This window comes from Anabrus simplex, chromosome 13 (assembly GCF_040414725.1).
Source record: "Anabrus simplex isolate iqAnaSimp1 chromosome 13, ASM4041472v1, whole genome shotgun sequence".
In the NCBI taxonomy this organism is placed as follows: Eukaryota; Metazoa; Arthropoda; class Insecta; order Orthoptera; family Tettigoniidae; genus Anabrus; species Anabrus simplex.
In genome coordinates, this window is record NC_090277.1 from 29,948,759 (window position 1) to 29,966,570 (window position 17,812).

General features: G+C 38.4%; 1 protein-coding gene across 1 annotated transcript in view; it reads left to right on the forward strand.

The window, feature by feature from the left end:
• Nucleotides 1–17,812, forward strand: part of LOC137502866 (uncharacterized) — a 97,303-nt gene that overhangs the window by 72,369 nt on the left and 7,122 nt on the right. The window contains exon 4 of the mRNA XM_068230023.1: nucleotides 3,119–3,201. Coding sequence (XP_068086124.1) covers nucleotides 3,119–3,201 — 83 coding nt within the window. The remainder of the gene's footprint in view (nucleotides 1–3,118; nucleotides 3,202–17,812) is intronic.

The following is a 17,812-nucleotide window of genomic DNA, read 5'->3' on the forward strand; positions in this document are numbered from 1 at the left end:
CCCATACATTTGCCTGAAGCCGCAGGTGGCTGTCTTGATTAGGTGTTCTCCCTTTTTGTTGTCCTAGGTGAGAGAGTAACCGTCTGCAATAATTGCTTGGCAATTGCTGTAAGAAATTCTGTGTTATGCAGCTGCCTGCTAGTAACCTTCATGAACACAACGTATGAATTGAAGATGGCCATATCCAATGAACACAGCATTATCTTTTTCTAACCCTTGATAGTTTATCGCATTACGGGGAAAGATGCAAGGACTTGGCCTTGATGATATACTGCACTCATTTTCCAGTTGTATCTTCCAATACCCAGTTTTTCACCACTTCCTCTCCTCCACCTTGTTTTCTTTGAATTTTCAAATCAAAGTCCAAGTCCTTATCAGCAGTTGAATGTAAATGCACATTCTTTCTGTCTTTCCATTTATGGTGAGAACATTATTAGCTTTCGTCAGTTGTACTGTACAGAGCTCTGGAGGCCCGTTCTTCCTGTTAGAGCATACGGAACCCTCAGCATGAGTTCCATTCTCCAACAAGGTGCAAAATTGTTCAGGGGAAACATACCAGTCATCATGATATAATATATGACCTTGGTTCAAGTTTGCTTCCATTATTTACAACACTGCTGCCTTTGTTGCTAGAATAACACCCTGTTTGCCTTGTCTGGTATAAATTTTGAACTGGGAACAGTGTCCAGAAGCATATTCACAGAGTTTATAAATTTTAATAACAAACCTGGCTTTTTTGGAAGGATTTTATTGCACAAATGGGAGCCTAACTAAAAATTTCATAACACTGTCGTCAATACCAGTATCTGTGTCAAGGTTGTAGATATTCTGAATCTTTGTTTGCAAATATGAAATAACTGGTCTAATATTTCTTAGACAGTCATATGGATCTGTAAACATGTCATCAGGGAAGTGCAGAAATTGTGAAATTTGACAGAGTAGTTCAAATATCATAGTCTCTGAAAATATTTTACTTTCTGAAACTTCATGTTAGACCAGCACAACTTGAGTTTAGGGTTTCTTACCCGACTCATGAGAATCATCAGCAAAAGTACACTTTTATTTCATTAACCATGCAAGGATACCATTTACTATCACCTTTCAGATATTTCCTCATCAAATTATTCGCCTGGAAAGCAGCATAGTCATTGGTTCCTATTGCAATCATTCCCCAGATCTTGTCCCCAAGGAATTCTGAACACACATCTAATACACATTCTTCTCAAAACAACGGCACTGAGACCAGAAAGACCAGTGAATGGAATTGTTTTGGGTGTATTGGAAAAGGTTGTCCAATTCCATGTTGATGATCCATCTCGTTAAAGCAGTCACACCACCGCAGTCTTCGTTTACATTGTCCATGCAGTTGCCATCACTAGAATCATTTTCCCCAACACTATCATTATTAATGTAAGAAACAACACTGTCTTCTGAAGAAAAATCATTCTCATTATCTTTCTCTAACTATTAAAGTTCCAACAGTCTTATCTCCCATACTTCAGTTCACCTTCATTTTCTAGAGCTAATTAAACATCATTTTTGTTTTCATACACGTGTGGCCTACTTAATCTTCATATGACAGTCCATTTAAAATATTTTATGGATATATCTGGAGAATCACCTCTTTCAAGCATGTTTATTCTCATGAAGTTAATATAGATTGTTGTTTAAATCTTTTTTGATGTGAACAAATGGGGTTGCCTTTCCGGTATAAAATTTTACATTAAAGTCAGTGTAATCCTACAAATGCTATGTGGCATATCCATAGATGCAGCCGATCGCAAAGAGAATCATCTGAAAAGAGTTGAGCCTTGAGATTTTCCAGGTGGTGTTAGCCATGTGCTTTGGATCTTGGATTTCTTTTTCCAACATTTGCTACACAAGACAAGTGGATTTTACTCTTTTTTGTTGGTTGTTAATTTCAAAATATATGACATTAGTTATGATGCTTCAAATTTCATTAGTAAGGTATAGATTGATGAATTAATTTGAATATTGTTCTATTGATGAAATACTCAATGACATTGAACTAAATTGAATCTTTTCACCTTTGTTAGCACAGTGGAAAGTTCACTTCAAATTGTGAGGTTTCTCTCTTTCAAGAAACCCGAGAGATAACATTAATCTAACATTGCATACAAAGTCAAGTGTAGACACCATAAGTTGAATGATTATTTTTAAAAATGTTAGGCTCTTCTGCTCATGTGTATGAAACATATTAGGTAGTTTTAAACTCTCTGAACAGAGAATGGCTCTTCAGTGCTAATGCGCATTACTTTGCCAAGAGACCGCTGCTCAGCCTGATGACCTGCAGTTTATAAGTCAATGTGTGATGAGCCCAGCAGAATTTCTTGGCCATTTTTATTGCCTTTTTAGACTAAGTACTCTTCCTCTGTATCATTTAACATCTTCTTTGTTCTCATATAGCATGACTGGACCAGCAACTAGCCGTCAGATTCTAGTAATATTCTGTGACTTGTCCAAAAACAAATTCTGGGGCTATCAGGAATATGGTGTACTTGCTATCCATAGAAAACATGGCCAGCATTGTCCCTTAAAATCTGAAAGTAAATGTTGTAAATCTATATTGATAAAGTCTTCCGATTGTCTAGATTCAATAAAAAAGTCCAACAACTGACTATTTGTTGTACAAACATGAACGTGGTAGGCTAGAATTTGTCCTTTCTCAGGTTAAGATCCAATGTATGTCTGTTTGACAATCAGAGTCATCTGTGGGAACACAAGAAACAAACAAGTGACCAGTCATTTAAGAACACATAACAGGATGAACACAATGACAGGCAGTTGTAGGAAGCTGTTGAAAAATTGCAGAGATTATTGTTGTCCTTCCAGTATTTCTTTTTCTTTTGCTCCCTCCTTCAGTTCCGTCTTCTTTATCCTTTCATGAGTTCCTTTCCTTGTTCCTGTTCTTCATATAATTTTGACTTGACACTTGTTTGTTTGTTTCCTTTTCACATTCAGATAATAAATTTATATTTTTATTGTGCAGCTATGCAGTTTATTTTGTCAGGTATGTCATGTCTATTTATGAACTTTTACTTTAGTTATCTGCTTACTCTACATTTCTTACTTTGTTTTGCATATTTGTTCCTTACAGCCCTCCACCAATATTAAGGATGAAATATGTGTTGATGAACACACCGTAGGTCAGTTGGTCGCTTGTTTCAAAGAAGAAGACAGGTAAGTACTCTTTAGTTTAATTAGATTTTACACCCCTAATATTCGACAAAATGGAATTTGCTATTTATATGTTCAGCAGCTCAGACAAGAGGTAGTGTGAAGATCTCAATATCCCAATATCTTGGGTTCAAGGTGAGCTCAGTTCAATCCAGATCATTCTCAAATTCTGTCTCCTCTGCTTCACTCATGGCCTGAACTTATTGGTTTGATCATGGCTAATGAGAAAATTCCACAAAATTAAAATAAACCAGCCTGTATAATCTAGTGATCAGCAGGCCACCTAGTTGGCACCACTCGGTATCTGACCCAGTGCAATGATTATTAATATTACCAGCCCAGTGTATTTCTCCATATTGTAATACATGTTTCTGGGGTGTCTGGTTGACCATGACCTTGCTGTTTTCCATTCTTGCAACATGACCAGTCCAGGGAATCAACCTGCTGTGAATTAGGCACTTGATTCTGTCTCCATTCATACCTCTGTACGTCTTTGCATTCTTCTGTTGAAACCCCAATTTTTTCATTAGCGACTCTTCACAAATACCTTCTTTCTGTGACATTGATATATTTACTGTCGCCTTCAGTGGCTTGTTAAGTTTCAAAGCCATTAATTATAATGGCTCTTATGATGGCATAGTAGATTTTTATCTTGGTGTTGTTAGGTACATATGTCTTAATATTGTTTTAGATGGAAGAATAGCATCAGATACCTGCCTGGAATCTTTCTTCTATTTCAAGGCCTGATTATTTGTAGTTGGACGACCATGTTCTGATGTACTCAATTTGCTTTTCATACTCAGAATTTAATCTGACCTTTGAAAATTTGATCTTGGGATCCAGTGGTTCAAAATCCAGCAATGATCCTCAGAGGCTGGTGTGTTATATTCCATCACCTGTATTTTGTTTATTCTTCTTCACCTCTGCCACCTTATTATGAACCCTGCTCCATCTAATTTGGAGATATTTAATGGTCTAAATGTCAAGACTTTGTTGTTCTCAAACATTTAACTTGGCCTCCTGTTGCTCTTTCACGATCTTTTTTTCTTACATCTGACCCTGTAATTATTAGCTGATTTCTGCACAATCGGGCAATGTATAATAGAAATGCAAAACACTACACACTCACTCATCAAAATATTCTAAGAACTACTGTATCAAATCAATAAAACTGAAATATGGTCTTGAGTAACAGGTAAGCAACCTATTTGAGAAATGCATCCTGGTAGGTTTAAATTAAGTGAATAAACAAAAACCAAAGTAGGGGTTGATTCAGAGTGGGACATTGGCCTCGGCATCCTCAGTGTTCAGGCAGGTGGAAAATATGTTCTGGAATAGGAATGTTGACAACACTGCCACTTGTCTGGCTCTGTTGGATGAAAGTGAAGGAATGAAATGTTTGGTTTTGCAAGAATGGTATTCTCGAATATTTTAATCTGCAGCGCATCACAACAAAATAACCAGAAAATAGTTCAGTATGGTGGGAAGCAGCTCCGTAGTGATATGAGTTCTCCAAGTTTGTGTCATGTTTTTAATGGTATTAAGTGTAATAACATCTGCAAAAATAATATCAAAGCACTCCTTGACAAACAGAGAATTGTATACAGATTTAGAAATTAATAAGTGCTTATTAGTAGTATCTAAATCTGAGATAATTCTTGAGCGTGGTGTAGAATTGAAGGTCTACCGTCCACCACAGGAATGGGTATCGGACGTCTGGGGGGTTAGAGGGTTGCTGGAGGGAGCAAAGTTGTCAAACCACCCATAGCATTTCCCCACCTTGTGATGTGTTCAGTTGCTCTTAGTAGAGATGTGGAATTGAACCCAGGACCAAACTCAGAAGTCTAATTCAAATGCCTGTGCAACATGTATAATTCTAAACATCATGTAAATTGGGTATTTGTGATGTGTACTCACCAGTCCAGAGGACATGTATAATGATTAAGACATCTCTACTGTAGAAAATTAACTCGAAGGTGCAGACATGGTCATGTTGGAAATGTAGTTCTGCTCAATCTCAATATCCTTTTTTAAACATGACTTCAAACAGTGCAAATAGTGATGTTAGCAACTCAGAATATTGGATTGCACATAACAGGACAGTTACTGTGTTTTGATTTAATCCTGCAGCCTGAAATATGTGAAGCATAAACAGGCAGTTCTGGCCACTGTTGCTGCTTTAGACCCACCAATTGTGTGCGTTAGTGAATCCTGGCAAAATTTTCAAATCTATGACATAGAAGTGGTACCTCAGTCATACACAGTATTCAGGAAACTCAGCAGGAGGAAAACTTATTGCCATGAAACCCAAATTCAACCTTGTGTGCTCTGACCATAAAAATGTGAGTAATGGAGGTCGATCTCAGGGTCACAGATCTGAGTGACCACAGAGTCACTCACTTGTTGATTTTAACTTTTTGAACGTATAGATTTGAATTTTAGAGACTTCTAATTACATACCATAATGTTTTTATTATTATTTTTTATTGTAAATGCTATTTGTTCAGGGCCTTGACCCATTGATTTTTTGCTCCTACTGGCATCACATTGTATGAACCTACATGTAATTGGAATGGCAGTAGTGTGGAATGTTGTATGTTAGGAAAGGAAGATTAAGGACGTCATAAATATGCAGTCCCCAGGCAAGGGATATTAATCATTACAATTAAAATCCCCTGACATGGCCAGGAAACGAACCCGGGGCTGCCTGGTGACAGGTGGATCTGTTGCTCCCTACACCGCGGGGCTGGACTACCATAACATTTACATCACTTTGGGAATAAAGGTTTGTGTTCAGAACTTTAAAAAATGTGTTTTAAGATAACTACCAAGTCTGTGTAGATTATCTTAGACTGATTAGCTCAAGGAGCTGAGTGGTGGCTATTCGCATGTTGAAAATTTCACTGCCGTCAGTCTAAAGGGCTGATCTAATGATCAATGGGCAGAGTTGATATTAAAACTTAGCAGCATTTCATGTCTGTGTGACTAACTTGGGCTGAGTAGCTCAGGTGGCAGAGCACTAGCTTTTTGAGTCTTGATATACTGGATGACCATCAGCTTGAAAGGCTGATCTAAGAATGATAGAAGTGAACTTAAAAACTTATAGCATATCAAGTTTATATAGACTAAATTAGGCTGAGAAGATGTCATCTAATTCTAAATATGGTACAAACACCCATCCATCTCTCAAGTTTGGTAAACTCCCTGGGTGAGGGGTAAGACTGTTGGAAACTGCGTGGTCATCAGCAATGAGCAGTTGCTAATGAGCAAGGGTCAATTAAGCATGACTCAATGAGCAGGGTCTAATAAGCAATTGCAAATGATCAGGGGGCAATTGAACAATGGATTCTTAACAGTTACTAATGAGTGCGGGCTAATGAGCAGTGACTGAATAGTGTGGCTTAACCCGTAGAGTGGGGCTCGCTTCAGGTGACGCGGCTGGAGCGAGCCCGATGGTGGGCGCGCGTCATGTGAAGCGCGGAAAGTTTTAATTGTTTATCTCCGTTACGAAACAAGCGGTAGGTTTGAAACTTTCTCCGTATGTTCCGAGAGGTGCTGCCATCTGACAGAATTTTTTTCACCTTCGTGTATCTAAGCAGTTCTCGTCTAGGAATCCCCTTATTATCTGCTACATAGTTGCGTAGCGCAAGAACAACCTATGTGGCGGTTGGCGAGAAGCTCAGTCAGTGTGCCGCGGGGAGCGTAGTATTTCGTGTCTCGGTGTGAATGTTTTCAGCTCTCATAAGCTGTTTTGTTGGTATACACATTTATCTTGTGATTTATTGTTTTAATTCTACATGTAGCGTTTCATATTTGTAGTCAACATGTCCAAAAGAATTGTAGATCTTCCGAGTGATGATATACGGGATATTCTCGAGCTCAGTGAGGAAGATAGTTGCAGTGATTCTAGTTTAGATAGTAATGGTGAAACTATCCCGCTATTAGATGCTCCAAGCACGAGTGCTTCCGTCGGAGTAGGCCTGTTGCCTAGATGCCGTGGACAGGTGTCGAGTTCGAGCTCCGATCAGAGTAGCGAGTCAGAAAGTGAGAGCGATTTGCCTCTTACTCCGCCTAGTGACTGGGATGTAAGGGGATGTAGGAGAGCCCGATTTCCAGCTACATATCAAAGTGGAATTCAGGGCGAACTTTTAAATAAAAAAGAACCAGACGAAATATTTGAGCATTTCATTGACGATGAACTGTGCGAACTTATTGCAGAGCAAACTAATCTGTACGCTCAGCAGTCAATACAAGCTAGTATAGGAACAGCTAAGATGAAAAGGAGAAGCAGGGAGAGGGATTGGGTTCCTACTAACAAGGAAGAAATAAAACTTGTATTTGGGATCTTTCTTCTTCAGGGTATAATTCAAAAGCCGAAGCTATCTCATTATTTTTCACATAATAGATTGTTTGCTACGCCCGTGTTTTACGAGACCATGTCCGAGAAATGTTTTTTTCCTTCTACTGAAATTTTTACATTTCTCAGATAATGAGGCTTACGATCGGCAAGTATCCCCAAAACTCTACAAAGTGAAGCCAGTTCTAGATATTCTTGTATCAAAATTTAAAATGTCCTATTTACCAGATGATCGTCTATCAATTGACGAAAGTTTACTCCTTTGGAAAGGTCGCTTGGGGTGGAAAATGTATATTCCGAAGAAGAAAGCTCGTTTCGGGATGGAATCTTTTAAATTGTGTGAAGCTAAAACAGGATATGTGTGGAATATCCTGTGGTACACAGGCAAGGAAACTGAGCTAGTAAATGAGGTTTGTGGGGTAAATATTTCTCAGTATACCAAGCCCTCGAAAGTAGTGTTTGCTCTAGCCGAACCTCTTCTAAATAAGGGATATCTCATAGCTCTAGACAATTATTACAGTAGCCCGGAACTCTTCGATCAGCTCAATGAGTTTCAGACAGGCGCTGTCGGTACTGTAAAATCTAACAGAAAAAATCTTCCGAAGGACGTCATGGGAAAAAAGCTGAAAAAAGGGGAGGTGGCTTTTGCCTATAAAAACAAACTCATGGCCTTGAAGTGGAAAGACAAGAGAGAAGTCTGCATGCTGAGTAGTATTCATGACGCGGAAATGCGCACTGTTCTAAACAAGAAAGGAGAAACCAAAGAGAAGCCGGTCGTATGTATTGAGTACAATGACTCAATGGGAGGGGTGGACTTATCGGACCAATGTATCGTGCCATACAGTATGGCGAGGAAAAGAATGAAGAAATATTACCACAAGATTTTTAGACACCTACTGGATATAACAGTGTTCAATGCTTTTGTGATATACAAGAAACACGGCGGTAAATTCACTCAGCTGGAGTTTCGTATTCAAATTGTGCAGAAACTATTTCAGAAGTATGCGAACGCTACCCCTAACGCAGCCTTGCCAATTCGATCAGTGAGACCCGCACCCGTTGATTTGTCAACTCGATTCTCGGGAAGGCATTTTCCAGATTTCAATCCAGCCTCGAAATCAAGACTGCACGCAAATAAGAGATGCGTTGTTTGCGTGGCAAAAGGCCAGCGGCGGGACACTCAGTATTGTTGTGCAGTATGCAATGTCACTTTGTGCCCCTCTCCTTGCTTCAGGCTATACCATACAGTTGAAGTATGAGCATTGCAAATATGCCAGCGAGTCTCAGGTTCCATACTCTGGGAATCTGAGAAGATCGTAGTCTACACTCGGTGACCGCTGTACATTCTGCATGCCGGCAACTATCAGTCACCATCCTGAAATAGTTCTTTTCAATTTTCTCTCCAGTCATTTGTTATAGCTATTGAGTGTAAATAGTGTTGAACAGTGTAGTGTAATTTTGTGTAATGTGGTGACAAAATTGTGATGAATGAACTCATGGATTACTCGCTGCCCTCTTCAATGGCAAGTTATAGGCCTACGTGGTGAGTACATTCTTCTATTTTATTTCAGGAAAATGTGATATTTGAGTGAATGTGTCTGTATTATTTGGAGTATATGATACTTTTTTTGTTTGTGGGTTACGTATTTCAACGTTGAATTAATGTAAGCAACACAAATAATACTCCGAATCGAAGTAAATATGAAATGGCACATATGCAATTTTTGCACTGACACTGGATGAATTGAAAAATCGTTTTAATTGTAAATAATAGCGCAATTTACACCGCAACGTATAATTTTATGCTAATTTTAACATAATATAATATTTAGGCGGGTGTAGGTTTGCAAAAACTATTTCTTTTTTTAAAGAAAAAATTTACTGAAAATGATTCCCCACTATGCAAGAAGTCCTCGTGTATGACCTCCCCACTTAACGGGTTAATGAGGTGAGCATTTTTTTTTTTTACATTTAAACAACTATTTTCTTACAACTCAGTTAAGTTTGTGTTCATGAATATCTGTTTCGATATAATTGTGCAAAACTGAAAACTGAAGTTCGGCCAAAAAGATTAGAAATGTTATGTTTTACATCTTTAGTTATGCCCTACTTCTAGAATCTGTGCTTCATACATTGTGTAATGACAATCTTGATTGGCTTTTATCTGTTACAAGTATTCTACGAGTAGGTTGGGATCCTATATCTACATATGGTAACAGAGGCTTGTTGTTAACATTTCAGACTACGTGCAAACAGTTGATATGTAGAAAACTGTATTTAACCTGCTTTGTTGGAAAAAGGCTTTGAGACCTTCTCGGTCATCTTTTTTATCACCTTCTTCATTTTGTACCTCATCCGGCTGCTCTCCTTCTTTAGATGTTTGCACTGTGATAGAACATTTAGTAGGCTTAGACAATGAAATAAAATTAAAAATGTGGTGGTAAATACCAATCAGATCTTCTTTTTCTTCCTCTTGAGATGTGAGCATAGAAACATAACTTGTTGTAAATAGAGACACTGAAGTAGAGATGGAAATATTTTGTAAAAGTTTACTACTCATGAATAAATTATTATCTGCTAGTGTATATTTGAGCTCTTTAAACTTCTTTGTGGATGAAACTACACTACAGGTTTCTTCATCATGTTTGCTGTTGGAAGTGTTCTTGAACAGACTTACAGTGTTCGCACCAAGAAATTGTACTATTACGAGATCTTATCACACTCTTGTTGTATCCCCAGAGGAACGCTCTTCCACAATCTTTGTAAATATAACCCGGGGTGGGTTGTTTCATGGATATTTTCCTCATGACAGAGAGAAGCAAAGAGAGATGAACCTATCTTTTTAATTTAATAGTTATTTCATTCTCCCCACTACGGGAGTGAGCCATCAGTCTAACAAATGGACTCTTTGGCCAATTACATTTACAGATATTTGTTTTAGTTATGGTTGTGTGCTAAATTCACACGTTTTGTGGAAGTAAATTAAAAAAATATTTTCTTCTGCTTTTGTAAAACATGCTGTCAGAAATAAAAATAGTTTTCTTGTTAAAATATTGAATCACTACAAATATAATAACAGAACAGGAAACATTGTTTTTCTCGAAGTAAAACAGTGTTAATTAAATATATTCATTTTATCTTTTTACTTAGATACATCTATATATATAAAATAAGAGTTTTGTCTGTACATTGCTCAGAATTTAAAAAGAATGGTATTTCTATATCAGTCGTGTCCACAGTAAGAAGGATATGCAGTTTTTTTAATTTTCCATAATGTCTGTCTGTCTGTCTGTCTGTCTGTCTGTCTGTCTGTCTGTCTGTCTGTCTGTCTGTCTGTCTGTCTGTCTGTCTGTCTGTCTGTCTGTCTGTCTGTCCGTCTGTCTGTCTGTCTGTCTGTCTGTCTGTCTGTCTGTCTGTCTGTCTGTCTGTCTGTCTGTCTGTCTGTCTGTCTGTCTGTCTGTCTGTCTGTCTGTCTGTCTGTCTGTCTTGCTGAAGGGAATTGAATGAAAATCGGTATGCAATGTCGGTAAATAAGTCGCTGCAATCTACGCCCAAAACAATTTTATTCACGCTGAATGAAATGGAAGTTTGGGGAAGGCCTAAAATTTAATTCACAAATATTTATGTTATTAGTGGTTATATCTTAATGAAAACCGGTATGCGATGGTCGCTATAAAGTAAGCCATAGGTAATTGTACTCTCGCTGAGTGACATGGTAGTTTAGGGGATGGCCTAACATTTAATTCTCGAAAATTTCTGATATTAATGGTCGTATATTAACGAAATTGGTAGGCAAAGCCGGGGAAAAAGTCGCTACAACCTAGGCCGTAAATAATTGTATTTACGCTGAGAAAAATTGTAGTTTAGGGGAAGGCCTAAAATGTAATGCTCAAATATTTATTAGTGATCCTTTCTTAATGAAAATCGGTATGCAAATCGCTATAATCTGTGACAAAACATTTTATTCATGCTGAGTAAAATGGTAGTTTAGGGGAAATGAAAAATTAAATTTTTAAATGTTATTAGTGGTCATTCACAATTAAGTATTTATTATTTTCCACCTAGTCGATACAATGATTGCTTAAGGCAATTTAATTGTTAAAAGTGGTACATGTTTCGTATTTTATCAACATCTTCAGCCACATAACACTGTTTAGATGAAAAATATATAAAATTGACAAAGCAATGCTTAAGAGGAAGTGTCCTTAAAATTAACATAAGATTGACAACATTAAAAACAAACAAAAACTCAAGAGAAAATATATAAATTATTACTACAATTGAAAGCAGTTGTCAAGGAAACACTTGTACAATATTCCATAGAGAATATGTCCTAAATTAATATTCTTTTCTTAATAATTCGTGAAAAAGGGTCAAATTATAAATTATACAGTTTATAAGTAATTGTTGAAATGAAGAAAACCAGATATCACAATGTGGTTCTTATTATTAATCTTCTTCTTCTTCATGTGCCATGTCCTCGCAGAACGTTGGCGATCAGTAGCATGATCTGTTGTTTGTTCATAGCTGTTCTGAACAGAGTGAGCTTTGTCACCCCAAACCACTGGCTCAAGTTGCCGAGCCATGATGTCCTACTTCTCGCCGGACCACGTTTTCCATTAATTTTCCCTTGGAGTATTACTTGCAGAAGGTGGTATTTAGAGTTCCGCATCATATGACCAAAGTATTCTAGTTTCCTTCTCTTGATGGTAGTGAGAATTTCTGGTTCTTTATTCATACGGTGCAAAACGTCTATATTGGTCATTTTAGCTGTCCAAGGTATCTTAAGCATCCTTCGGTACGTCCACATTTCAAATGCTTGCAATCTCTTGCACATGGTCTCAGTTAGTGTCCATGCTTCAACGCCGTACAACAGAATGCTGAAAACGTAGCACCGGAGTAGTCGTGTCCGTAGTGAAATGGAAAGGTCACGGCTTGTCAAAAGTTTCCTAAGTCTCTGAAAAGAAGTTCTGGCCTGCTCAATTCTGTATCGGATCTCGTGAGTAAGGTCCCAGTCATCATTGATGTGACATCCCAGGTATTGAAATGTTGCCACTCTCGCGATCTGTTCCTTTGCTGTTGTGAGATTACCTCGAATGCCATCTTCATTCCTACTTAAAACCATCCACTTGGTCTTCTTTACATTAAGCTTCAAGCCCATTGCGCTGCTGGCTTCAGTGACAGCATTAAGTAGTTCCTGTAGATCCTGGAGATTGGTTGCAAGTAGCACAGTGTCATCGGCGTACCTGATGTTATTTATGATGATACCATTAACCACAATTCCTTGAGTCTTTCCGTAAAGAGCATCTCGAAAAATCTTTTATGAATAGATGTTGAAAAGCATGGGGGAAAGAATACAGCCTTGGCGAACTCCTTTCATAATTGAGACTTCTTCCGAGACACAACCATCAACTCTTATGCCAGCACACTGGTTCCAGTAGAGATTACCAATAATACGAATGTCCCGTCCATCAAGTCCTAATTCCCGAAGAATGTTCATAAGTTCATCATGGCGGACTGTATCGAAAGTCTTTTCGTAATCGATGAAACAAGCAAAAACATCGACATTGACATCTCGGCACCGTTGGACTAATACCTGCAGACTGAATAATGCCTCTCTAGTACCAAAACCATGTCTGAAGCCAAACTGCGAGGTTCCGATGTTCTCCTCACATTTATGATAAATTCTCGCATGCAACAATTTTTGGAATACTTTCAGAACGTGGCTCATCAAACTAATTGTTCTATATTCATTGCAGAATTTTGCATTGGCTCTCTTAGGCAATATTACGAAAGTCGATTTGAGCCAGTCTCGAGGAATGGTTCCACTGCGGTGGATAATGTTGAATAGGTCAACTAATAATGAAAGGGATTTTTCTTTCTCTAGGAGTTTCAGTATCTCGGCATACATCTCATCAGGGCCTGGAGCCTTCCCATTCTTCGCTGTTCTTATGGCATATTCTACTTCTGCACGTGTGATTTCCACACCATCGTCTGCCCAAACACCATGATCCACATTTCTGCGATCCAAGAAGAGATTTTGTACATATTCCATCCATTCCTTAAGTTTCTCTTCTGTGTTCGCTAAGATGTCACCATTCTTATTAAAGAGGACTCCACTACCCTTCCTGTTATATGCACCGGTTACTTGTTTCACTTTCTTGTACATGTTAAAAAAATCATGTTTGGAATTTATTAATTCTATTTCGTTGCATTCCTCAGAGAGTTGTTGTTCTTTTGCATTCCTTATTCTTTGTCGTATTAAATTCTGCGAACTTTTGTACTTTACAGGATCTTTGTTTTTAAAAGACCTTCTCTGGTCCATCAGTTTCAGGATTTCTTCTGTCATCCATGGCTTGTTTTTCCTTCTTCCAGCATTCATTAATTTTACTTGACTTACGTCGTTAATTGCACATTTGATGTGATTCCAAGTGCCTTCAACATCATTTATATTAACGCTGTTTTGAACTTCCGCAAGTTTTACACGTAGAGCTGACTGAACTTCATCCTTCAGTCCTTGATCTTGAAGCTTCTGAATCTCAATCCGACTAAAACTGCCCTTTAAATGACATTTCTTCAGCCTGAGATTCATGGAAGCAAACAGCAGGCTATGGTCTGAGTTGATATCAGCACCTGGATATGTTTTCACACATTTGATGGAATTTCTGAACCGCTTGTTAATTGTGATGTAATCAATCTGGTTCCTAATACTGTTGTCAGCATTAGAGGTCCACGTATAGAGGCGACGTGGAGGTAGCTGAAAATACGTGTTTGCTATAATAAGGCTCTGCTCTTGGCACATCTGGACCAGTCGATCACCTCGAGTATTGCTTGTTCCTAATCCGTAGTCACCGACTACATCAGCCCGTCGACCATGGCCAACTTTAGCATTGAAATCGCCCATCACAATGTTTATCTCAGATGGTTTGGTATATGAGAGGGCTGCTTCGATTTTCGTGTAAAAATCTTCGACATCAACGTCTGACGCATCACATGTTGGAGCATATACTTGGATGATATTCACTAAAATTGGTCGTGCATTAAGCTGTAGTAAACATACCCTATCTGATACTGGAATAAAATTTTTCACAGACTTACTGATATCTCTATGTACAATGAAACCCACACCATTAAGATGGCGAGGATCGTCATTACCAGAATAGTATACTTGATAACCACTGACCACACTCTTTCCTGAATGAGGCCAACGCATTTCGCTAATGCCAAGAACGTCGATCTTGAGTCTCTCCATCTCTCTGATGGCGTTATGAGTCTTTCCACTTTGAAACAAGCTGCGAACATTCCACGTTGCTATCCTTCTCCTGACTGGCCTGGAGATTCTTAGCACCCCCTGCCCACTGAAGGGCTGCCGGGGACTGGGGGCCTTGGTTTCATGTTTTCCTGTCATGCTAAAGATTTTCCTGGGGATTAAATACGAGGTGGTTTCCCGTTGCCTTCCTCGCGCAGTTTTGAGACCGCTTACACCACTATGGTTACGCTCCCAAATGTGTGTCACATCACCGTATCAGCCGGTACCTTGGCTGACGCCAACGTGCACTAATGGCGAAGCTGCTGCCCTCCGTCATTATGGATTCCAGTGGCATTTCCTCCACTGAGGGCCATATCCCTCCCTAAAGGTCGGGTTATTTCCCGCCGCCCAACATTCGGCGTTGAGACACTAGCTGTACGGTCTACTCCATATATCATAACAGATTCTGTGGTCTAGGTAACACCGGATATGTAGTGTGAAGTTCCTATATGAATCGTGGTTTCTATGGCAATTATGCTGAATCGGACAAGATGGCTGACACTTAGGGCAAGAGACTATAGATAGATTTAATAAATTGCCGTTCTATCTAGTGTTATCTATGGAATGATTGTGGGAAATCCAATATGGCTGTCACTTAGGGCGTAAAACTTTCACAAATATAACCCTAATAACAGCAAATAGAGATCGTAAAACTACTAAATAACACCAATACTAGGTCAGCACATCAAAATAAGCAGATGAAAATATAACTAATTCCTAGTTGTCAATTCTTATTAAGCCTGCTTTCTTTTGGAACAGTAACTCCTGTCATTCTTTCACAGTCTTGTGTCTGGTGTAATATTGATGATGCGTTCTTCCTTGCTCTTGCACCTGAGGAGGTGGAGGAGCGGGGTATATAGGTGTGTCAAGAACCTCCTTGCTGCCATGAAACATGTACCACTTTTAACAATTAAATTGCCTAAAGCAATCATTGTATCGACTAGGTGGAAAATAATAAATACTTAATTGTGAATCCATTGAAGTGCGATACGGACCATGAAACTGATTTTATGTAATTAGTGGTCATATCGATAATTACTGCATAACTAGGGCTATATAGTATTAAATGTCCGATCATTTATGTCTTATGCATTCTTACTGTACCAACTACGATCAAAGAGATATTTATGAATTTGGATTTTTGTTACAAAGTCCATATCAACGCCAAGTCACGAGAAAATGGGTAAACAGAATTTAATGAAAATCGGTATGTAAAGTCGGAAAATAAGGAACTACAGTCTACACTATAAATAAAATATAGAAAGCTCATAAATTGATCAACAATAACATTACATTGAACATTGTTTTTGTGATGTGATTTATGTCTTCTGTTGCCACTCACTGCTGCGTACCGAGTATTTTTTATTTTCCTTATGTCACACCAACAGAGATAGGTCTTATGGCGATGATGGGGTAGGAAATGGCTAAGAGTGTGAAGGAAGCAGCCTTGGTCTTAATTAAGGTACAGTCCCAGCATTTACCTGGTGTGAAAATGGGAAACCACGGAATACCATCTTCAGGGCTGCCGACAGTGGGGTTCGAATCCACTATCTGCTGGATGCAAGCTGACAGCTGCGTACCCCAACCACATGGCCAATTCGCCCTGTCGTACTGTGTGCAACAGTCTGCCTGAATATTGGCGAGAAGTAGCTGGGGAGTTAGATAACTTTTTTCTTTAGCATCATAGCATTCGAGCTATTCAATCCCTACTCTGAGGCACTGATTTAATTAGCTATGTGCATATTTAACGGAATAATGACAGAGGAGTTTTCACAGCTGTCTGCGGTCTGCTTATTCCAGCTCTGCAACTTTGGACTGTAAGATCGGCACCGTAGTACTGTTCGTTACAGGTAAGAAAATGCGCAGTTTTTCATTTGATCGCGTATATTATATGATAACATTGCTCTTAATCGCTACTTTCCTAAGGACGTTTTTGTAAAGACCTATGTTGACTTCAGTTAGGAAAACCACAAAGTCAATCTTTCTGAGAATCCCGTAGCAAAGCACGGGTACATCAGCTAGTTTATATATATATTTTAAATTTAAGTATACAATCGATGACATAACATCATTAACCAATTCCTCACCATGTGAATAAGCCAAGTTGTCTCAATTCCCGAGGAAGAGAAAAATAACTAGAAGAACCTCGGGCAGAGATGTGTGATCAGTATTTGTCCATAATTCCATTTTGAGTTTAAATGTATCTATTGTCTGAATCGGAAGTGGTGCTTGGTAGGAGGTGTAATTTGTATGGCATTTAATCCCCAGGTTTGACCTATCAGCCAGGGCAGGAGGGGAATCCTGTGGGATGCCTTTTTCAAAATTTGGTCCAAATGTACATTCCATTGAAAACTATTTTGAAACATTATGCCTAGGTATGTAAGTGTGGTCATTACAGCTAGCGTTGATTACTTATGATTAGGAAAAAAAAAATTTTTGCTTAAATTAATTTTGGTTTGTCAGAGATTGAGCCATTGTTCGAGTTTGTTTAAATTGGTTTGAAGACAGGATTGCAAGGATCAGTTATTGGATTCTACAGCCACAGGACATACAAAAGTGGTGACAGTGGGACACCTAGTGGTACTCCTGCTATAATTGGAAAGTTGTAGGTAAATATGTTATGGATACTGATTTTGGCTAGGAAATGGGGGTTTGTCATTGGAACTGGAAGGTGATGGAGTTTATATATCAGTCCGTTGAAAGGCATTCTCAACATCAAGACTGGTAAGGGCTGCACATATTTTTGTAGGTAAATATTTTGTGATGGATACAGAAAAATAAATAATAATAATAATAATAATAATAATAATAATAATAATAATAATAATAATAATAATAATAATAATAACGGTATGGCCTTAGCTACCATGTGCAGACATTTCAATTTGACGCCATCTGGCTGTCTGCTTGTGAATTTCGACATTCTGTTTCACTGTAGGCCCACTAGA